The following is a 23,653-nucleotide window of genomic DNA, read 5'->3' as shown; positions in this document are numbered from 1 at the left end:
CCGGAAGAAGACATTTCTGAAGAAGATGGAGGCGGCACTGGAGAGTTCTCTGGCAGCATTGGGGACGCCCCCAGTGCTGTTTGAGCGCTGGAGCCCGCCCCCAGTGCTGTTTGAGCGCTGGAGCCCGCCCCCAGTGCTGCGAGAGAAATCATTTGCACACCGGCAAAAACCGGGATTTCTACGGAACAACGGCACGGAGCAGACATGTAAAGGTAGCAGACGAATAGCCTTTCTTAAGGCTATTCCTACGTATTAGGGACAAAAAATGTGATATGAATGATAGGATCCCTTTAAGAGAATGCCATCAGAAGCATTACGTACCTGCAGAATTTTGCTTCATATAGCACATTTCTGCTTCTCAATATTCCTAATCTTGGACTAGAACATAATGTGATCTCCATTACACCAGAAGAGCCTGGTGGAAATAGTTACCTTGGTTTAGGTGGAAACTTTAAGGGCCATAAAACATTCATAATGCTGATGTTTATGATTTATAGTACATAAATGATTAGAATAGGTAAAACTAGCTGGGCACCATTCCTGGGCATCTGCCTGGACACCTGCTCCTTTTCTTTAACTTGGAAAAGCCTTATAGTGAATGGTTGTGTTTACATCGCTGTCTGGAGAAACAATGCCACCTTGAGGATCCCATGGGAGAAACAAATACTCCAAAACTGTCTCGGCCCGCTGCTGGACACATGCACAATGCTGAGTGCGTGCAGAGACAATTGAGCAGGCTTCTTAATATATACACACAATAGTCAAGCAGGGGTCTCTAGCTAGATTTACAATCCTCAGCGGGTCTTGTCCTAATAATGACGAAGCCCCTGTGGACGGCATAATAACACAAGTCGCCAACTCCCCAGAGTCCCGCACATAAAAAGATCTTGCAGCCTTGTGAGATGTGGCTAGGGATACTACAGTGCCATGCCCAAAATAGCACCCACCCTCATCACATCTCCAAGACAACGTCCCAAAAATCTTCCACTCCCCAGCAAACCTGTGGAAAGTGTTGGCAATTAAGGAATACTTAACGAGGATGTGTCACCAGGACAGAAAATTAGGGCGCATTATTAGCAAACCATCTCAGCATAGCTCTTATGGGGGAATAACAGGTACATTACAAGATGTTCAGCAATCTGTGCAGCCGGGTTACACCACTGTAAGGCAAAAGAACTTCAAGCAGGACATTCCTCTCCGCATAATTTGTGTGGACACCGCGCAGAAAACCACGGACCCCATTATAGTCTATGGGGTCCGTGTGGTTTCATTGATCACAGCTTTTTAATGCGTTCGGTATTCTGTTGGGGGGTGGGGGGGTCTCCAAGCAGAATACAGAACGCAGATGTGCACCAGGCCTAAGACAGTTTTGCTTTTACAATATTAATAACTATGTTAAAGGTGATTTGAAGGCGTCTTTATAGCAGACCATACGGAAATGCTGTTTTTCTTTGTTTTCACAAATTCCTCAGACTCAAGTCTAAGACAGAAAGATTATGAATGATAATCTGTTTTCCCTTAGCCCAAACAGCAGCACAACTGGGGTATTCCTGCCCCTATGAGCTGTTAGGACAGGTGGAATTTTTAATTACCTAACAGCTTTTGACCTCTATAAGAGGCCAGAAGACCTGCTCCTCCCTTGTGTTAGTAACAAGTATGATATACAGAGCAATCTATGCCAAGAGCTACACACACACATACACAAAATCTGTACAATAGCACCTCTTAGGGAGGGAGCCTTGTGCTGCTGTTTGGGCTAAGGGAAAACAGATTATCATTCATAATCTTTCTTTCCCCCTACGCCCAACAGCAGCACAACTGGGGATTTAGCAAGTATTATCTCCCCTAGGGCGGGACCTCCTGGCAGGCTGATGCCAAGACGGAGTGCCCAAATGCTGTAGCATCGGCCGTACGCCAGTCCAATCTGTAGTGTTTGGCAAAAGTCAGCTGTGAGCTCCAAGAGGCTGCAGCACATATCTGCTCTAGAGAGAGGAACCGTGTCTCTGCCCATGATGTCACCACTGATCGGGTGGCATGGGCTCGTAGGAAATCTGGAACAGGAAGATTCTGAGCCCGTAGGGAACAGCTGATAGCTTCTCTGATCCATCTAGACAGGGTTACCTTTGATGCTTTAGCGCCTCTATTGTGGCCAAACACATTAACCAGAAGATTCTCTGATCTTCGGAACGGTGCTGTACGATCCAGGTAGATAAGTAGTGCTCTTACCAGATCCAGTGTGTGTAGCTTCTCCTCCTGCTCAGTGGCAGGGGAGGGAAAGAAGCCCGGTAGGGTGATCACTTGATTGGTGTTCTGAAGTGTGGGTACCTTCGGCAAGAATCCTGGGACGAACTTTAGCTGTACTCTGTCAGGAAAGAAAGTTATGAAAGGTTCGGAGGCTGCTAGAGCCTGCAATTCGCCAACCCTCTTGGCGGAGGTTATTGCCAACAGAAAGGTCACTTTAAATGACAGGTACTTCCAGTCCACTTCAGATAATGGTTCGAAGGGGGGCGCACATAGCCCTTGTAGAACCGCGGCCAGGTCCCACCTGGGGACAGGGGGCCGTACCTGGGGGCGGAGCCTGGCAGCCCCCCTAAGGAACTGTTTGACAAGAGGATCTTGTGATAACCGTGTCTCCAGGAGAGCAGATAGAGCTGACACTTGAACCTTGAGGGTGGCAGGTGCTAGTCCTCTCTCCAAGCCGTTCTGTAAGAACTCTAGGACTGCATCTCTGTCTGGATCACGGTGGCTGCCTGTACACCAATCTCGGAATATCCGGGCGATCCTTTGGTAGCTCTGATTGGTTGCCTCTGCTCTTGAATGGGCTAAGGTACTTAGCACTCCCTGGGACAATCCTCTGTCTGCGCGTATGGCGCGGTTAGCCTCCAGGCAGTGAGGTTGAATTTGTCTAGGCCCAGGCACGGCCGACTGTTCAGTGACACCAGGTTCCTGACTGGTGGAAGCCTCCAGTAGTTCCCCCGACTCATAAGGATAAGGTCGGTGAACCATGCCCTTTTTGGCCAGAACGGCATGATCACTATTGCCGAAGTCTGGTCCTGCCTGAGTTTCGCCAATACCTTCGGTATCATCGGGATGGGAGGGAACACGTATGCCAGTTCGAACCTCCATGGTATTGACAGGGCATCCACAGCCAAAGGGTTGTCTTCCCGGTACAGGGAGCAAAACCTTTCTACTTTGGCATTGTGTTGGGTGGCCATCAGATCCACCTCGGGGAGACCCCACCTCCTGGTCAGGTAGTGGAAGATGTCCTGGTTCAGGGACCATTCGCCTGCGGTCGGCCGGCCTCTGCTGAGTTGATCCGCTAGGATGTTCAGGCGGCCCTGGATATGTACCGCGGCCAGCTGGGAGAGGTTTTGTTCTGCCCAGGAGAAGATCAGGTTGGTGACTTGCATGAGCGAGGGGGACCTGGTTCCTCCCTGCTTGTTGATATAGTGGACTGTCGTCAGATTGTCTGATCTTACTTTGACCGCTTTCCCTCGTAGAAGTGGTGCAAATGACAGAAGGGCTCGATGAACTGCGGTAAGCTCGCGCCAGTTGGATGAGTGTATCCTCTCCCGCTGATTCCATGTACCTTGAACCGGGGTCTCCCCCAGATGAGCTCCCCAGCCTGTGAGGGAGGCATCTGTAGTCAACAGGGTCCAGGCGGGCTGGACCGAGGACTTCCCATCTCGCAGATGGGTCCACCAGGGCAAGGTTTGCCGGGTGCTGATGGTTAACTGGATTGGCTTCTGTAAACCTGAAGGACTGTGATTCCAGACTCTCAAGATCTCGTTCTGTAGAGGGTGCATATGCCATAGGGCCCAAGGAACTGCATCTAGGGCAGCGGACATCAATCCGAGGACCTTCATCGCCGTCCTGATGGTGACCTTCCGTGTGGAAGACAAATGATGTGCCGCCCGAGCAATTTTCCTTTTGCGAGGAGAGGGTAGAGAGACCGTCATGTTGAGAGAGTCTAGAATAAGTCCCAGGAACTGAACTCGTGTTGATGGCACCATCACTGACTTCTGCCAGTTTACCAGCCACCCCAGCTTGTCTAGTAGAGCTACGACGGTCTGCACCTGCGTGGTAAGAACCTCCTTTGAATGAGCCTTCAGAAGCCAGTCGTCCAGGTACGGGACTATGAATATGCCTTGAAGGCGCAGGGCGGCAGCGACCGGAGCTATGACCTTTGTGAAGGTGTGGGGGGCGGAGGATATGCCGAACGGGAGGGCTGCGAACTGGAAGTGCGCCTCTTTCCCCTGTATGTCTACGGCAATCCTTAGGAACTTTCGGTGTGCCAGAAAGATGGGTACGTGGAGGTAGGCGTCCTTCAGGTCCAGAGTGACGAAGTGATCTCCAGGGTGCATGAAAGGTAGTACTGACCTTATGGTTTCCATGCGAAACCGCAGCCTGCGGATGAAGTGATTCAGATACCTGAGATCGATGATCATACGCCACTCGCCTGATGGCTTGGGGACCAAGAAGACTGGAGAGTAGACGCCTGTGCCTTGTTCTGCGCGAGGAACCATCTCTAGCGTGGCCTTGTCCACGTACTCCTGAATCAATCTCTCCAGATGAAGTTGTTTGGGGCCCTGAAGAGGGCGGGTTCTTACCATCTTCTCTGGCGGCTGGGAAACAAAATTAACTTTATAACCTTCCTGGATCATCTGGATGACCCAGGGGTCCCGAATATTCTGCCGCCAGGCCTCCACATAGTGGGAAAGACGACCGCCCACCCCAGGGGAGGGGGGGGGGGGGGAGTAGGAAGGGGGAGGTGTACTGAGAGGGAATTAGAAGGGGGCATTCTTACGGCCACGAGATGAGCCCCGACCTCTTCCTTTCCCGGATCGCCGCTGGCCTCTGGTGCCTCTTCGAGTGCCTCTTCCTCGAAAGGAGGTACTCCGACCTTCAAGGGCTGTGGCAGGTTCTTGCTCTTAGAGTCGGCCCAGCCTTCCATGATGGGGTCGAGCTCCCTTCCGAACAGCCGTCCGGGCTCAAAGGGGAGACCACAAAGGCTATTTTTGGAAGTAAGGTCAGCCTTCCAGGGCTTCAGCCATAGGGGTCGGCGAGCCACAGTAGCCAGTGCCATGGATCTAGCCGCCAGACGGGTCTGAAAATGGGTAGCTTCTGTCAGGTGATCCACCAACAGCGTGATGTCGGACACTGCCGCGAGGAGATCATCACGATCCACGCCGGAATCGATGTCCTTGGCCAGGGATGACAGTTCTGCGCGTAAGCCAGTTGCTACCTCATTCGCGACCATGCCCAAAGAGGCCTGGGCAGAGGCGGATGAATATACACACCTCAAAGATCCTTCGACTCGGCGATCCATGGGGTCCCTGAGGCCCGAGCCGTCCTCTGATGGAAGGATGGAGCGCCTTGATAACTTGGCCACGGCGACGTCCACCTTTGGCGGGGGACCCCACGCCTTTAGTTGACTCTCAGAGACGGGAAAAAGTGCCTTGAAGCGTGTGGATGGCGCAAAGGATCTCTCCGGGTGCCTCCATTCGCCCTCCATCAGGCGGAGCATCTCCGAAGAGGGCCTGAAGGTACGAGACCTACGGCTAGAGCCTTCCCCGCCTTCCCGGTCTCTGATACTCTGGACATTTTGTCCAGGGGATAAATCTCCTTCTCCTCCTCCGTACTAGAAGACGACTCCACATCCCTGAGGCGCAGCTTTTCCAGAGGCGGCAGGGACAATTCGCAATCCAGCCGTGGCCTCTTGGCCAGGGAGACGGCTTCCATTCTTTTCATGGAGTCCTGGACGTACCCCTTCACCCAGGACACCATCTCTCGCATGGGAGTTGTTTCAACAGAGGGGGCCCTGCACCCCTGACAGAAGCGATATTGGGAGTCATCAGGCAGCGGCACTCTACAAGAAGCGCACGCCAGATGCTTCCTTTTGGAAGTAGCCTTCCTTCTAGGCAGAACAGTGGAGGAAGAAGAAGACATTCTGAGGAGGAAGAAAGGATACACTAACTACTTACTGCACTCAGAGATGCAACTCTCCAACCTCCCTCCCCCAAACCTTAGTCAATGAAGACAGTTCTCCAGCACAGAAATTGACCAGGGAGCTTCACCAACTGATGTGCTTGCAACCGGAGTGACAAGCACTAACTGAAGCTCTAAGGGCTAGTTCACACGTAAAAACCTCCTGGCTTATTTTGGTCCTGAAAAAAACCGCTTCCTAATTAGGAAGCTTTTTTTTGACATTGCCAGGCTTTTTTTGGAGCTTTTTTTTGTAAAAACCGCTTCCAAAAAAAGCCAGGCTGTTTTCCCCTCCCATAGAAGTGAATGGGCTAAAAAAAACGCTAGCGGTTTTTTCCGTGCGGTTTTTTGCAAAAAAACCTGCGCTGTTTTTGCCTCCCATTCACTTCTATTGCTTTCTTCAGGCGGAAAACGCCTGAAGAAAGGTCATGTCGCTTCTTTTTTCTGCTAGCTGAAAAATAACTAGCAGAAAAAAAAAGCTAGTGGAAAAAAAAGCTAGCGGAAAAAAAAAGCTAGCTGTTCACATAGGGCTCCATTGTAAAGGGGCTGATTTTGAAGCGAAATCCGCTGTCAAAAAACTCCCCTTTGCCCACGTGTGAACTAGCCCTAAGGGGACTTAAATAGGCCAGGGGGCGGGGTTTTGCCCGGAGCCCCGCCCAAGGGGTAGGGGCTACAACGGAGCCAGAATCTCATGAAAAAAAGGGGAGAAGACAGGGGGAGGGGGATCTGACCCAGGTATGGTCCCCAGGACCGGGGGACCCCCCTCCCGAACTACCGTGCAATGCTCGTGTTGTTCTCTTCCCGTCCGCCGCGAGACCCGCGCACTGCACATGTGCGGCGGACCCTGTTAGACGGCGGACCGGAGGAACCTGAGAAAGGTTCCTAGGTCTAGCGTTCCTAGGGGAAAGCCCCGACCCGGCGCCCCAGCCGGACAGGAGCGTGCACGAGCCGGCAGGGTCCCCGCCGGGAGAAGGGGACCTCTGCTGAAAAAAGAGGATGTCCAGAAAAAGATCTTCTGCTGTCAGGTACCGGTGGGGGAGAGTAGTGGACCCCTATAGGAGGTCAGAACATCTGCTCCCCCCCTGACCACCTGTCCTGTCCCACAGGACAGAAAAAAACACAAGGGAGGAGCAGGTCTTCCGGCCTCTTATAGAGGTCAAAAGCTGTTAGGTAATTAAAAATTCCACCTGTCCTAACAGCTCATAGGGGCAGGAATACCCCAGTTGTGCTGCTGTTGGGCGTAGGAGGAAAGATTCATGCAAAGCCATGATAAACAGACCTGTTCACCCAGTTTTCGTGCAACTGCAACCTATACAAATTCCATCATCTATGGCACAACAGAGGAAAATAAAACACACAAAGGCTACAGGTGCATATATACTGTATCAACCTCTACTTTGCTGGATGTGAACAAAGCCCAACTCCTGGTGTAAGAAAATCAGAGCAAATCAGAGCAGCTGCTTTTCAGATCAAGTAACAGCAGTATGGCCTATTATATACTTTTAGAATATACAAGACTGGTGTATATCAGCTGTAGAGTTTATGATTAGTGTTGAGCAAGTAGTATTTGATCAAATACCTCGCCGGCATAGGAATGTGTGTAATTGGCCGAACACGAAGGGGTTAAACCAGGGGTAAGGAACGTACGGCTTTCCAGTTGTTGCAAAACTACAACTTCCAGCATGCATACTTCCTCTGTTGTTCTTGGAACTCCCATGGAAGTGAATGGAGCATGATGGGAGTTGTAGTTTCACAGCAGCTGGAGAGCCAAAGGTTCCCTACCCCTGGGTTAAACGCTTCGAATATTCAATGTGTTTAACCCCTTGGTGTTCGGCCGATTACATGCATTCCTATGCCAGCGAGGTGGTGGCTCGTGGTGGTGATGATTCGATCGAATACTACTCGCTCAACACTATTTCTGATTTAGGTGAGGTTCAGTGGAACCATGGGAGTCCAGATACTATAGCTATTATGTGCACAGGCTAAGCGCTTTAGAGGAGTATTCACACATGACTGCACCACCACTGAACTTCCATCCTGGCATTTCTGTACTGTAAAAGGTAGAAAGCCAGAGTGACAGTCTGCGATATGATGCAAGCGTCATCGAATCTTGCTGTGTATTCCAGCATGTGAAACAATACCTGTGAATGGAGTGACCCTGCCCTAAAAGCACTTTCCACCCAACAACTTAATCCACAAACCCTCAATGTCGATATATTGATCATAAACTCTTCAGCATATAGGGTGCTCTGCAAGTTATATATCCTGTAGTATAGTAAGTAGGTAATTCACTTGTGGCAGGAATGGAATAAGTCAATGCACATATAAGACGTCTTCAGTGGCTCCATGCAGCACATCGGCATAATGTGATTATCTTCTTTGAGGACGTAAGCAGGGATTTGGGATCAGGATAATACAGTACATGCTCAAGACTTTACAAGTGTTCACGGATATTCTTGGACAACTTAAAGCAGATTGTAACCAGTGTTGTTGGGCATTTGCCACAGACGTCTAACAGGACACTGTCTAGGCCAGTGTTACACTAAAGTTTATAGCAACAGTGACATTGTCACATAAGTAACATACTCTAACCCAGGGGTCCTCAAACTGCGGCCCGCGGGCCACATGCGGCCCTCCAAGCACTTCTGTCTGGCCCCGCCGACAACGCTGGCAGGCATGCATTTATAATGAAGCTCCTGGGGAGCTCGGGCCAGGCCATGGAGCGCACTTCACTTTACCTATTGGAGGGCACCGCTCCCGATGTCTGTGTGACCTGCTCTGCCTCCGGCCCACTGTTTAAAAAGTTTGAGGACCCCTGCTCTAACCCGTCTGCCTCCTGTGGCCACAGAACTGACGCTAGATTCACACCTGCGTTCTACTCTCCGTTCTGTGCTTTCCGTCTTCTGCATGCCAGAAGACGCAAAGCACAGACCGGGTCCGGTAGTGAGCATTTTATGCTCTCCGCCACGAAACCGGATTTTTTAAATCCGGACAAAGAGTACTGCATGTCCGACTGTGTCCGGATTAAAAAACACGGCTTCGCGGCGGAGAGCGCAAAACGCTCACCGCCGCACATCTTTCTCACCCATTCAAATGAATGGGTGAGAAAGAGTCCTGCAGGTTTCCGTCTCCTGCCTCTGTTTTATGCAGGAAACAGAAACCTGCATTACGGAGAGGACAACGCAGATGTGAACGAGCCCTTACACTGCTCACCACTAGCAGATAAAACGTAGATCCCCATCACAGACAATGGAGAAACACTGTGGCCTATGACATGGTGAGATTTCCAGAGGGGAGTAGAGCACTTGGCTCTAAGACAGTCCTAAATGATTACAAGAACCTGGATCACTAGATGGTGCAAGAAACCACTTGTGAAAAAGGGAGGTTGCAGAGGACAGACTTGGCAGTGTGCAATACCTGACAAGTTGCCTTTTCTAGCAAACTCCCTTAGGGTTAGTTCATGTGGGGGAAGTTGGCAGCAGATTTTGACACTGAATCCGCCCTTTGACTTCAATGGGAGCTGCTTGCTTTTTCTGCTAGCTAGTAGCGGAAATAAGCAGTGAGCTGCCCTATCTTGCTGCGGATTCATCAGCTGCGGCACAAGGCTCCCGCCCATTCATTTGGGCCTAATCCATTATGGAATGCTGTGACGGAATGCGTACATGCGGAGTTCATACAACTCAGTGTGAACTAGCCCTTAACCATGCTGAAACTATATGGGGTGGATCCATCTACACCTGGTTTCTAACACGGATGTGCACAAAGAAAAACCTTTCATGAGCCAAAGCTGTGCTACATCCCTTGTTCTGCACCTAACCTGCCATTTTATGCCAATATGGTCAGTGATACCTCTACCTAACACTAGAAAACTAGTGGAAGTTACTAGTAAATCAACTACACCAGTACCTGCTTGGTGCAGACTTCCATCCTGGTGTAAGGAAGTATGCAGTTGTAATGCCCTCTGATATATTGTTACAGACCAGCAGTGGGGGAAGGAAGGGGTGGAAGAATGACGTGTAGTGTGTGGCTGGACTGGTAAGAGATGTATCCCCTTGTGTTAATGAAATATTTCCTTAACACAAGGGTGTAATCTGCTGTAGAAGGCCTACAGATGTGTTTAAGGGGCTACTTCATTATGGACAGTCATCTGTAATATTCTAGGGCCGGGCAATTTTGACCATTTTAGCTTCGGGATGAGTAATGTCTTAGGGCACTCCCTCTACAGGCCACATCCCCTATCCATGTTAGTGATATCAGCAACCCTTGGACAGTGTAGGCTCTGGCATCTCCTTCAGCCAATAGCAGGGTCAGACAAGGTGGCATGGCATCAATGTTGATAGAACAACTTCATATCAGTTAAATTGAGCTGACTTTTTGATTTCCCAGCCCTAGAATATCCACAGAATCCCCAGTGGCTTCACTAGTTAGACTTGAGGACTCCATCCAGCCCCTGTTCTGTAGAACATCTCCATCCATAGCAGATTGATGCCAGAATGGTTTGTAATTAAGAGTTAAGCCGATCGCACGTGCAAATGCCAAGTACAGTAGTTTGCAGTCTGCTTTAAGCCAAGTTATGAAATCTAAAAGTTTAAGATGGCAACTCATGCCAGTTTTAGTAATTCTGGCACACTGTTCCTGTTGAATGAGTTTAGGCTAGCCTCACACTTTGTGGGCTGTCAGTCGTTCAGATCTGTAGGTTACCCAAACAATGGTAAGCTCTTCTAAAACAGTCATTGCCTGCGGACTCCATAGGACAGGAGTCAGTTATCTTCGGCTCTAAAACTACATCCCCAATGTTGTTCCATTCAATTCCATGGGCGTTCCAAGAACAGCAGAGCAAGCATGCATGCTGGGAGACCCCCCCACCCCCAAACAGCTGGAGTGCTGAAGGTTGCTTACCTCTGCCATAGACCATAATGGTCTGCCAGAGAAAAGTCCTCCATGAAGAACTTCTCATGCTGATTTTTGGCACCGAACCTACCCTTAGGCATCTGAACTGAAGATTATACCAGTCAAGAACTGGTCTAAAGAGGACCTTTCATGAATTTGGGGCACAGGCAGTTATATATACCGCTGGAAAACCGACAGTGCGCTGAATTCCGTGCACTGTCAGCATTCCCGATCTGTGCCCCAGGTGAAGAGCTATCGGTTCCGGGACCGTAGCTCTTCACTATCAGAAAGGCGTTTGACACTGACATTAACGTCCTTCTGCACAGCAGTGCCTATCACGCTGTACTGTGTGAGCGGGGAGGAACGCCTCCTCACACTGTACAGCTCGATAGGCACTGCTGTGGAGAAGGACGTTATTGACAGACTGTCAGGAACGCCCTTCTAACTGTGAAGAGCTACGATACTGACGCAGATAGCCCTTTACCTGGGGCACAGATCAGGAAAGCCGACAGTGCACTGAAATCAGCGCACTGTTGGCTTTCGAGCAGTATATAGAACTGCCTGTGGGCAAACCATGAAAGGTCCTCTTTAAAATTGTGGTTTAACAATGTCTGGCATATCAGTATTAGCAAAATTTGGGTAAGAATCTAGGGAGGTCATGAACAACCCAGCCTAAAGAGACAGGGCCAGCAAGGTACAGGAGCAGAGATGTGCCAAAAAACATCAAATTGATGTGCATTTTGCAACTTCCTAGATAGTGAGATCTGGGAAACATCGAGTTTGGTTGTTTAGGGAGTAGGCAGGACCCCTCTGCCACATTCTGATATACCGAAGAGTAACAAAGCTTCACAACCGTGTGCTCAACCCATGTCTTCCCCTAACAAGACAAATGCTTTAAGTGGTATTTCCTAAGTGTTTCAGGAACCTTTCACAATATAGGAAAGGCTTCCTAGAAATCCCTGCACTAACATGGGCTTTGCCCCTATCACAAACCAGCCACACATATGATACTTTGAGACCTTTATTAATAGATGCTTGCAATTTGTTGACTGTTTGAAAAAAATCAGGTGTACGTTTATTACAAATTAAAAATGAGGTTCTTAAAAATCTTGGTTTGACCAGATAAGAAACAATTTAAAAACCTTTGCAGGTAAGATTGCGAAAAAATATGTTTTTAAAAAACTTGTCATTCCCAAAAGGAGATCTTAGATAAAAAATAAAAACATCGCTGCAAGAAACCATGCAGGACGACATTATCTGGTCAACAGCAAAAAGCAAGCACTTAAGGTCTTCAGTTCCAATTCTTTGTTCAATTTCTTATTGCTGGAATTTCAATCTTGACTTTTTTTGATGACAAAACTGCAAGGAAAAAACAAGTTTCTTAACATTCATTTCACACTTCATACTTTCAAAAAAATTCTTTAATTTAAGTTATTTAACAAAGTGTGTAAAAAGGAGACACTGCACTTTTCATGTGAGGAGCTCTGGGAGGGAAAATTCTTTCAGTACAAAAAAAAAAAAATTTCATTGCAAATATGAAACTTGTACTCAGGCTTAGACACTAACCCGGATGGTGGTAGAGGTGGTAAGCCGGTATTTACTCAGCCCCGCCCTGCTCAGCCTCGGGAGCGGACGTGTTTTCTGCTGATGTTTCGGCTGCCTTGGTCTCTTTACCATCTTGTGGTTTAGGGTTTTCTGGGCGTCTGCGTCTGTAGTTAAAGTTGCGGCGGTACCGACGTTGAGGTGGCTGCTGACTCTGGGTTCCATCCCCCTGGTTCTCTTTATCTTCTTCATTTCCATCTTCTCTTGGTTGTCTCTGACGAGGAGGTCCCCTACAGAGTTTACAAGAACAGCATTTATATAACCAGTAAGTATTGTTGCTGTAGGTATTAGGTAACTAGATTCTTATCACTCAATTTGGTTTTACAAACAAGCTGTACAAATAATATCTAACATTACACCCTAGACTGGAGCAAGACTATTAAAGCCAACAGTTTACACATACCTGCGGAATCGTGGCCTGAAGCCTCTGTACATGTTTTGCCTCACTGGTCTGCCTTGTTCGCCTGTGCCTTGGCCTTCTCCCTAAAAATAGAGGAAAACAAATAAGATATGTAACAGTTACATTTTTTACTTTTTTAATACTTAGGATTGAAGTTTTACCTCAACTGGTTCACCCTGAACAGGGGCATTAGAATATTGTGGTCTGCGCCCATATGGTCTCCTCAAGTAGTATGGAGGATAACGACGCCTCCGGTAAGGGCGCTGTTGGTTAGCACCCTCTCCTTCTACCACGTTCTCATTTTCTTCGGGCTTCTCTCCACCCTCACTATTTTGGTAATTTTGCTGGTAGTTACGTGGAGGACCTCTGCGACGTGGATAGCGCCTATAATGGTTGCGATCTGCTGCATATTTGCTGCCTTGGACTGGAACACCACCAGGACCAGTTACATTTGCTGCCTCTGCACCCTGAAGAAAGGACAAAAGTTAGAGAGGATATATATATATATATATATATATATATATATATATATATATATATATATATATTCAGGCCTTGTCCTAGAGGTGGCCAGAGGGCTTCCTAAAAACTTGCATAGGAAACTGACAGGCTCAGAAAGATTAATTTAAGCTAAAAGCTAAACCTAGAAGTGAACTAATCCACTACCAAAGCAGATAAGCATTCTATAGTGGCATTACTTAAAGGGGAACTCCATCAAATCCCCATCAGCCCTACTGGTGACAGGAGGTACAGCATGTATGCAAGCTTCTTACACTTGCATTTGACAAGATAAATTTTGGGTTTCAGTTTGAGGTTCCCTGTGACCAGCCCTCTGAATTGCCTGTGCATAGATTAAGTCACTTCTCATTTATTCCTATAACATGCTCACATATTTGGCTCAGGTTATGAAGGCAAATATGATTTTTACTAGTGAAGACCCTCTGAAAGGTCAGAGTACAAGCAGCCATTCTGAGCTGTACGACAAATGCAAGAGACATTACCTTCTCTCCCTCCACTACATCAAACTCCACGGTCTCCCCATCTCCCACACTGCGAAGATACTTCCTTGGGTTGTTCTTCTTAATAGCAGTCTAGAGAAAAAAAAAAAAAGTTCAAAATGAGAAATGCATTTACAGTTGCTGAAGGCCCTTGCTCTCCCACCATGAAGTGTTACACCTTCATGGTATATTTTAGTGGATTGAACTGAGCATCACCATGTGCACAATGGACATTAGCTCACTTCCCGAGACAAAAGCAGCCAAGGTTTCGTAAGTCACACCAGGGTGAAAGGGTCCATAATAAAATTGCAGATCCTAAGACTTGGCTGCATTGTGGTTTACAGAATAATATAAGTGGGATTTTAGATAGCTCCCACATTTGACACTAAACGCTCTATAACTGAATATGGCCTAAGTGAAGGACGCAGAAAATTTTATTTTTTATTTTTAAGAGATGACCAAACCAGTTCTGAATCACTACATCTAATAAGGCACTTTTATAACAATGTCATCCACACCTTTGATTACTGCCTCTTAGTATCTACTTTCAGTGCTAAGGAACCATAAAAGCTGCACTATGTAAGTCTAACTGACCCCACTACTGTCAACAAGGACAAATGGGCCCCATTGAAGTCACGAGATTGATCTGCCATCATTTTTATTCTGTTCCTATAACATGGGGAATCTAGCCTAACTTATGAGACTATCAGCATAAAGACCACAGAAACAGCTTACCTGGTGTACAAACACATCTTCCTTGGTGTCATTCCTGTAGGAGAAAGACAAAAACAGATTAGTAGGTCTATTAAAGTCCGCGCAAAGCACGTGACATGTCCTTTCATATTCAGTAACTAAACAGGCAACAAGGCCTGCAGAGCGAGAGCTAAAATATTAATGAAAGCTATTAAATCTGTATTTGAGATCACAAGCCAGTGAGAACAGTTATCTAAGAGGTCATTTAACCATTTGCTGAGCAGTGCTAGCTAGCATCACCCAGGCTCCAGTGGTCACCCCTGACATGTTGAGCCGCTTCCCTGAACATTCATGCTCAGATGAGCACTGTTCACCAAGGTAAACAGCATGGTACCCTGTGTCACATGCAGGATACAAAGTACCCACTAAGTACACAAAACAAGGGTTAGCAATGCCAGAGATGTTACACTCACCTGTTAATGAAGCCATATCCATTACGCACATTAAACCATTTGACGGTGCCCAAAACCTTGGTTGCTGCCAAAGGAGAGAAAAAAAAAAAAAAAAGTTCAGTGATCTGTGTTGCTGGTCAGATCCACATAATCACTTATCAGATGAGGACAAAGTCTATGATAACAAATACTGCAGTGAAGACTATTACATTGTAGGATGTGATCAATACAACATTTACACAAAGCAAACTAAGCTGAAAGCCATTATACTTCCTAAATACTGTTAGCAGCACATCCCTGTACACACCAGGCATCATAAGTTCGTTTGCCATAACTGACCCATCAGCCTGTGTAATAAGGCCTTAGGAGTATATTGTGAGATACAGTAGAAGGTGTGTGAGGAGGGGAAGTTTTCATCGTGCACTTCCTGCTCTGGATAGACAGGCTTGCTTATAGATGAGTGTTGCCATCGCCCCCATTAGATTTGCAGAGTACAGACTAGAATAGTCTGCACTTGGCCTCCCCCGCTGCCACAAGTGTGACCCATAGAGATCTGCAGCACAAGCTACCAGTAGGACATTTCTACTGATGCACAAATTCTAAGTCACCCATTGATGTATAAATAGCAAGATTAACAAAATGCAGATTTGGACAGCACACACCAAACCCTGCATAGTCATGTGTGAACTTTGCCTACAACACCATGAGTATTTCAATATTAATCTCAACACAACCCAAGAAATCACTGAAAGCAGCATTAGGAGTAATCAGGATCTCTTAATATAACTTGCGGCCTCAAATATTAGGTGCACATTAATGTTTGATACAATTCCAATACAATATATTCAGTAGTGAGGAATAAGCATTATGGGGGGGGGGGTGTCAAGAACCCCTCAGGCCTGGAGATAATAGAATTGTATAACCTAATACAGGTTTATATTCATTGAATTATGTGTAAACTATAGGATGTACAAAAAAAAATCCCATTACAGTGTACATAGCTGAGAGCAATACACATTAATTCAGCTTGTGAAGGCACCTCAGCGGTGGAGGTCAAAGAGCATAGTGTAAACCAAGTAGTCATGTACTCTGCAGAAGACTCTGGAGCAGGAGGTGCAAGTTCTATATAATGTAATAAATATATTACAGTGAAGAATGAGCACTATGTAGTAGGTGAAGGCACCTGAAGCCAGCATGTCAGAGAGAATGTAACACTCATAGCCTTGTAGTGTCTGCAGTGACTAGAATATTAGGTATAAGAAACTAGGGGATGGAATAATTCCCTTACAGTATATAGCAAAGGTGAGGAATAGTAAGCTACGGAGGTGGGGGAGGGCACCTCAGCCCTGGAGGTCATGGAGCACGTGCACTCATATAACCTGTAGTCACTGGAATATTCAGTTTGAGATCTAGATATAATAAATCCATTACAACGTATATAGCAGAGGTGACAAATAACCAGTTCTGGAGGAGTGAGGACACATCAGGCCACATATATAATGATATAGGTTAGTATACACCAGCGACAGGATTATATGTAAATCACTATAGTATATAATAATCCCACGTGTACAGCAGAGGAGGATTAATAAGCAATAGTGTATGTGGTGAGGACACATCAGGCCACATATATAATGATATATGTTAGTATACACCAGCGACAGGATTATATGTAAGTCACTATAGTATATAATCCCACATATATAGCAGAGGAGGATTAATAAACAGCAGTGTATGGGGTGAGGACACATCAGACCACGTATATAATGAAATAGGTTAGTATACATCAGTGACAGGATTATAGTATATGGATTATTATATGCAAGTCACTATAGTATATTAATCCCAGGTATATAGCAGAGGATTAATAAGCAGTAGTGTATGGGGTGAGGACACATCAGGCCACATATAATGATATAGATTAGTATACACCAGTGACCGGATTAGATGTAAATCACTATAGATATATTATAATCCCATGTATATAGCAGAGGATTAATAAGCAGTAGTGTATGGGATGAGGACACCTCAGGCCTGGAGGTCAGGGAGCAGCACAGCCTTCACTATAGAAAGCAGCACTCAGTCACCACGTGGCTGGAGCTCGGCCAAGTCACTACGCGGCTCCCCCTTGAGGCCCTTGCGTACACATGCACCCCCAGTCACTACCGAGCATAGACGGGGTCTCCCCCGGACACTACACCAGAGGAGACACAGCCACGCGGGCGGAGCCGGTACACAAAAGCTTCCGAGAAGACACGACTAGGCCGCAAGCAGGCAGCGGACATTTTGAAGGCCCCAGGAAGCGATGACGTCACGGCCGTGAGGCAGGCAGGCGGGCGGATGAGAAAGAGGAGGGGGAAGGGAGGGGAGAACCGCCACTCACAACGCGTGGCAAGCGCCTCACATCAGATGGTTAAACGGACTGCACCAACCGACGCGCCACGTTAACCCCCTCCCCGCCGGCTCGTCACCCCGACCACTACGGGCACACTCCCGCCTTATTACTCCACTTACCGATGACCTTCTTCTCCCCCACAGTGGCCGCCGGTTCCGGGCCTGACTTGCTTTCCAAGGCGGCTGGCTGCTGCTGCTGTTGAGTTTCGACGTCGCTCATGGTGTTATAAATGGTTGTGTTTCCCTTCAGAGGTGGTGACTCGGGCCGGCGGTGGCTCGCTGTTTACTTTGACCCCGGGTGTTGATGGTAACTTAGGCCGGCGGTGGGGGGCTGCTGCCTTCGAGCTCCCTGCTGTCCGCTCTCCGCTCCCGCTACCGATCGAACTGCCTGAAATGACGTTACAGACGGGTTAATCATCGCAGACTGCCCGCCTAACGCGCGCTCTCATTGGTCGAGAGACTCGTCAGTCCAAAGCGCTCAAGCTGATAGGTGGATGGGAGTGTCAGTCTGGAGCTAGTGTACTGTGATTGGCTGCAGGTTTCCGCGGATAGCTCCTATTGGGTGGGAGACGTGTCACTCACAGGATTGGTGGGATTAGTCTCGACCGTGGCCTCAGACGGCACCGTAGCTGTGCTGAATACTAACACATAGTGCCGCGGTGGGGGAGGGGAGAGGACAACGTGCCGAGTGCACATCTAGGGGCGCCCCGGGCGTACCCCATGTCTGACAGGATTCCCCAATGTCAGCCATGGTACAGTCTGGAAGAAAACCCGCTAATAGTATCAGACCATTCCTCTCCACAGACACAATACAGGGGTAATGACTGATCGCACACACTAGCGCAAACAATTGTCATTGCAGACAGATCTATGGACGACTCGACAAGTCCTTGTTCACACTGCGCTGTTCTTCACCTAGAGATTCGCTGCATTGATCGCAATGGACCGATTGACTCTCAGTAAATTCCCCCGGTCCCCTCTTCTCTCCAGGCTATTGTGTCCTGTAACATATAGTAACATTGTCATGGGAATGTAATATTTCATTATCTGTCCCCTGATTTCAGGAGAGTCTGGGTATGTGCCCACAATAAGGCGCTGTTCACATGTCCACCTGGATTCCTATTGTTCTGCTCGGTCATAGGAAGAGAACAATGGAAATGAGGCAGATACTGATACACATAGTGCGGATATCACCACTGACTGATCCTGTGGACTATAGTGGGATCCATCAGGTTTCCGTCCTGCAGCCTAATATTATCTATTGCGTTATTGTCGGACTATAAGACACAGGCTCCTGACTGACCCTGCAGTGTGAACAGAGCCTTAGGATGCGAGGATGCAGTCACATTATACACATATAACACCAGCCTTACGTCCCCTAAGGATGAACTGATCTATGTGACCTTCTGCCCAGGCCGCCTATTGAGCAAGCCGTACACTTCAGATGTGTGTCCGCTGAACCCTGTATTTGTGAGGTTTTAAGCAACCACTGAATGTGCGCAGAGGCCTCCAGACTCTACCCTTACAGCCAGAGGTGTGACTTAAAGGGGTTGTTCCACAGAGTAAGGTGAAAGGACCTTTCTCGCACTCCACATTCAACCTGACCCCAGTGAGACTGAATGGGGCGATGACTGGTGACGGTCGGCACTCCCATTCACTTCATTGGGACCACTGGAGATGGCCGAAGTACAGCACTCACCTATATCCGGCGCACCCATTGAAGCGAATGTGTCCACCGACCATCACCAGTCCTGCCCACATTCAGCCTGACTGTGGTCAGGTAAATGTAGAGCGCAAGAAAGGTCTTTCGCTTTACGCTAGGTTCACACCTGCGTTCCGGTCTCCGTTCTGTGGTTTCCGTCTTCTGCATGCAAGAAGACAGAAACCACAGACCGGGTCCGGCCGTGAGCGACGGTGAGTGTTTTATGCTCTCCGCCAACAACACACTCATTATATGGCATCCCAGCAAGCTACTGAGATGCTGTAACAATCGCAGGCATGGTGCGAGGAAAAAGTTCAGTGGCAGGCCAGCTTGATAGCTGCCGAAACGCCGGAGCATGTGGATCAACAACGCCAACAACACACTCATTATATGGATTTCCAGCCAGCTGCTGAGATGCCGGAACAATCACAGGCACAACACGAGGAATGAGTTCAGCAGCATGCCAGCTTGACAGCTGCTGAAACACTGGAGCAGGTGGTTTATCAGTGTCAGCAACATGCTCATTATATGGCGTCCCAGCAAGCTGCTGAGATGTTGGAACAATCACAGGCATGGTGTGAAGAACAAATTCAGCAGCAGGACAGCTTTAGAGCTGCCGAAACAAGCAAACCATCGACGGCAGAAATTTGCTGAATATAGGCGGCTCATCGATGCCAACAACCCACAGACGAAGTCGCAGGCAGAGGCTAGTAATTTATATAAGGGGAACATTAAAAGGACCTTTGCGGTGACAGGAGGCAATGTAGATGGATCCAGAAGTCACAATTCACCCAACATTCTGTTGAATGTGTATGGCTACCTATTTTGGAGGGACTGGCTGATCCTTTAATGTTAACAGGGGCCACTAGACTCTCCTCCAGGTGGTCATTGTAGGGGGAGAGAAAGACTGGAAAGCTGGATTTCAACATCAGAGATGTCTGAATGTGAGACTTACTTCCCTCTCCCTATGGAGAACACATGCACACTTGACTGAGCTGGAGGGAATAGCTGTGTGTAGAATGAATCACCCTATAGCTATATGTACTGTCTCATTCATATTCATGTGTTCTGACTATACAGAAATTGCAAACAACCTCTGAACACCCAATTTCATGTACCCTATTTGCAATGTAATATCCATTGTTCTGATTTGATCGATGATAAGAACAATGGACATTAAAACAACCACAATAAATGATACAAGCAAAACAATTTCCATTTATAGCAACTTTTATATTAAATAAAGCCAGAAGGCTTCTTCCCTTGTATTTCCATATTTCTAATGCAAAATAAAGCAGTGAGCAGCCATAGTGTAGAGCAGTATGAGTAACCGGGAGGCTAAAATGTGTGTTCTTACATGGACAGCGCAACACTGGAAACCGCGCAACACTTCAAAGGTAGTCCACTGGCAGTGACCCAAAATGTCAATGTGTAACCATAAATATAGCTGATTTAGGAGGGGAATCTGGTTGGTGGGAGAGGGTCTACAAACAAAAAACAAACCTTGTATAAGATTCTGTTACACAAGCTCTGGGGCTCTCATCTTCCGTTGTTTGGGTCCGCATGGAGACCCTATCTGCTTAAAAAGCAGTTTAACGCGGAGAATAGACTTTAATGGGGCACAGTGGGTTTCCACCCAGTTTTGTACTGAAACTAGTGGAGAAAAAAAATCCTCCTTACAGATTTTAAGCAGATTCTGTGGCAGAGTCTCCAACGCAAATGTAAATCCAGCCTTAGGGAGCCTTCACACGGAGTAAACGCACGTGTAGTTTTGCAAAATACACGTGTAAAAATAAGACTCCCATTGACTTCAATGATATTTTTTACACGTGTAAAAATACGCCTGTAAAAATACTCCTGTAAAATGTCATTGAAGTCATTGGGAGTCTTACTTTTGCATGTGCATTTTTTTTTTTTACACATGTAGGGTGCGTTCACACAGAGTAACGTGCCGCGTGATGTGGCACGTATACGGCGTGTGAGAGTTTGCGCTGTAAACACTCCCATTTATTTCAATGGGAGTTAGGATCGTATACGCCGCGTTATTTTGCAGCCGTGATTTTGCGGCTGTACATTATTATATTATCTCCATAGTGCTGTGCATTATTATATTAATTCCATGGTGCTGTACATTATTATATTAATTCCATAGTGCTGTACATTATTATATAATTCCATGGTGCTGTACATTATTATATTAATTCCATGGTCCTGTACATTATTATATTAACTCCATGGTGCGGTATATTATTATATTAGTTACAGTTCTTCACTTTTGAAGGTATACATACAATACACAAAACAAGTACAATAATACCAGTAACCAACTGGTAGGTAGGATTGAGGGTCTTGCCTGCAAGGGCTTACAGTCTATGAGGGAAGGGGGATAGAGACAGTAGGTGGAGGTAGAAGCTGTTCAGATGGTGGTGTCATGGCAGTAGTGCTATTGAAGGTTGTAGGCCTTACTGAATTGGCGAGTCTTCAATGTCTTCTTGAAGCTTGGGATTGTGGGGGTCAGTCTTATCCTAGGTTCACACTAGTGTTTGGGTTTCCATTCTTTGGATCCTCTTGGGGACTCGAAAAATGGAAATCCTTTCTGCTTAAAAAGCGGTTACTCACAGAAAGCTCCGAACCCCACAGACTATAATGGGGTCCACCTGGTTTCTGCCTGAAATCAGTAGAGAAAAAACTCCTGCTTGCATATTTTAACCACTTCTGTACCGGGCCAATTTCTGGTTCAGAGACCAGCCACATTTTTGAGTTTTTTGCATGTGCAGTTTTGAGGACTGTAACATTTTTATCACTAATTTCTGCGGCTTTTTTCGGTGACACATAAGGCTTTATTTTTTTGTTGTTTTCATTTTTGTATAATGTTTTATTAACCATCACAAAGAGCTACTAAAAAATCTTTTACAATTTTTTCCTCTCTCTCACTGTAATTTTTATTGTGTCCCCAGCAGTGGGGCTAGAACAGTTGCGAAGGGATGATATTGAGGCACACGTTTGGCACTAGGCCCTTTTTTGCGCCAAATGTAGCCTCAAGCCCTGGTCTGCACCTCGGCCTCCAAATACTGCGAATGCTTGCTGATTTATTAAAACTCATGTCAGCTTCCTGGCGTGAGTTACAAAGTAAATGTACGCCAGTTCCTTGCTAACGTGGATTGTCATTCTGACGCTGGGACTTTTGGTGGATTTATGAAGAAGTTGCAGACTCTTCATAAATATCTTGGCCCCTGTGATATGCCAGTCTTAATAAATTTGCCCCATTGCCTTTAAATAAATTCCTAGATCAGCCCTCATACACACATATGTTTCATGTACATTAAAGGGAATTTCTTACTAAAGACATTTATGGCATATTTGTCTCTAGTAGCCACATCTATTAGAGGAATGGAGGTTTTACTGTTTGCTCAGCTGTTCCCATAGTACATGCACCACTCCATACAGCCCCCACTAGGCCGCAGCATGCAGCTTGTAGAAAAGAGGGTCTAAAATGGCTGGCTGCTACTAGGCCTGTAAAAACCTGGAAACCATGCTGGAGACCAATGATAATGAGGATGGGGTAGTCTTGAACTAGGAAATGCATAGGTCACCAGAAGACTCAGAAAGAGTTTGGGCCTCCTATGGTTATTGTGTGGGTTGGGTGACTTGTATTCAGTACATTGCTATTTTCTTAGGGACTTGTTTTTGTTTTTATGTTTTTTAAGGGGGTGGTCTGTATATACTTTTTGACTCCATGAGACACTTAAACTACCATTATGTACATATTTTTTTCTTTGAGAGCATCACCCCTATAAATGCTACTTTTCTGTGGGATTCACTGTATATTTTTTCTAGATGTGTGGGCACGATTGGTACGGTAGTGAAGGAAGAGTACAGATAAGGATGGGCACCCAAGATGGAGCATATGAATCATCACCCCGCCTCTTACATGCAAAGACAGCACCCTTATGCCTCTCTGTGAAGTTGCCAAACCGGTATTGTCCCTCCAGTATAGAGATGGGACCTGAGATGTAAAGTATTGGGAATGAATAGTATTCATTCATTGTCTGTGTGTCAGTAAATGCATGTGTGATCTGGTCATGCTGCCGGTATATAGTAAGAGAACACATGGGATATTTGTAAGATTTGGTTACCATCTGTAAGGGTGGGTAATTTCATGAACTGCTGAGACTTCTGCCCCCTGCCCTAAAGCATGGGGACTCGTGACAGTAATATCCATCCATATCCAACGTTTATCCACTCCTGACTGGTTATATTGAAGGAGTCCTGAAATCTACGGCTAATAACAGTCTAGTCGCCTGTCTTCTGGGTCCGTGTACGGGTTCTGACAAATCTAAATAGGACTGACTATAAAGTGATCAGAATGGAAGCCTGGGAGGCACTGGCTTAGCACATTGGCGTGTGTGCATAAAGCCTAACAGGTGAATAGATGTTGTAGTAAATGATAGTAGATTAGAATGTAAGATTGCCTACAAGTATGTTTAACCTGCCAGCAGCTAAATGTGGCGGAGAGTACAGGTGTGGGTATACCACA

The 23,653-nt window shown here is 46.9% G+C and overlaps 1 protein-coding gene across 1 annotated transcript; it reads right to left on the bottom strand.

Moving 5' to 3' along the window:
- Window positions 1-11,882: 11,882 nt before the first annotated feature.
- On the bottom strand, window positions 11,883-17,808 carry YBX1 (Y-box binding protein 1). The gene is made up of 8 exons (XM_075279882.1): window positions 17,535-17,808; window positions 15,042-15,105; window positions 14,611-14,644; window positions 13,879-13,968; window positions 13,039-13,344; window positions 12,881-12,960; window positions 12,442-12,707; window positions 11,883-12,234 (listed from the first exon to the last, which is right to left on the bottom strand). Exons 1-7 carry the CDS (start codon window positions 17,632-17,634, stop codon window positions 12,473-12,475), a joined length of 909 nt encoding a protein of 302 aa, XP_075135983.1. The 5' UTR covers window positions 17,635-17,808; the 3' UTR covers window positions 11,883-12,234; window positions 12,442-12,472.
- Between the last annotated feature and the right edge of the window lie 5,845 nt (window positions 17,809-23,653).

The sequence above is a fragment of the Leptodactylus fuscus genome, chromosome 6, assembly GCF_031893055.1.
Source record: "Leptodactylus fuscus isolate aLepFus1 chromosome 6, aLepFus1.hap2, whole genome shotgun sequence".
NCBI classification, from domain to species: Eukaryota; Metazoa; Chordata; class Amphibia; order Anura; family Leptodactylidae; genus Leptodactylus; species Leptodactylus fuscus.
This window is presented reverse-complemented; position numbering and strand designations above follow the sequence as displayed.

Excerpts from the sequence above, each read along its gene's own strand:
- YBX1 (XM_075279882.1), bottom strand. The coding sequence starts at position 17,634 with ATGAGCGACGTCGAAACTCAACAGCAGCAGCAGCCAGCCGCCTTGGAA. Across the intron at positions 13,969-14,610 it reads AAGATGTGTTTGTACACCAG|ACTGCTATTAAGAAGAACAA; the intron begins GTAAGCTGTTTC and ends TTTTTTCTCTAG. Across the intron at positions 12,961-13,038 it reads TTCAGGGTGAACCAGTTGAG|GGAGAAGGCCAAGGCACAGG; the intron begins GTAAAACTTCAA and ends CTCTATTTTTAG.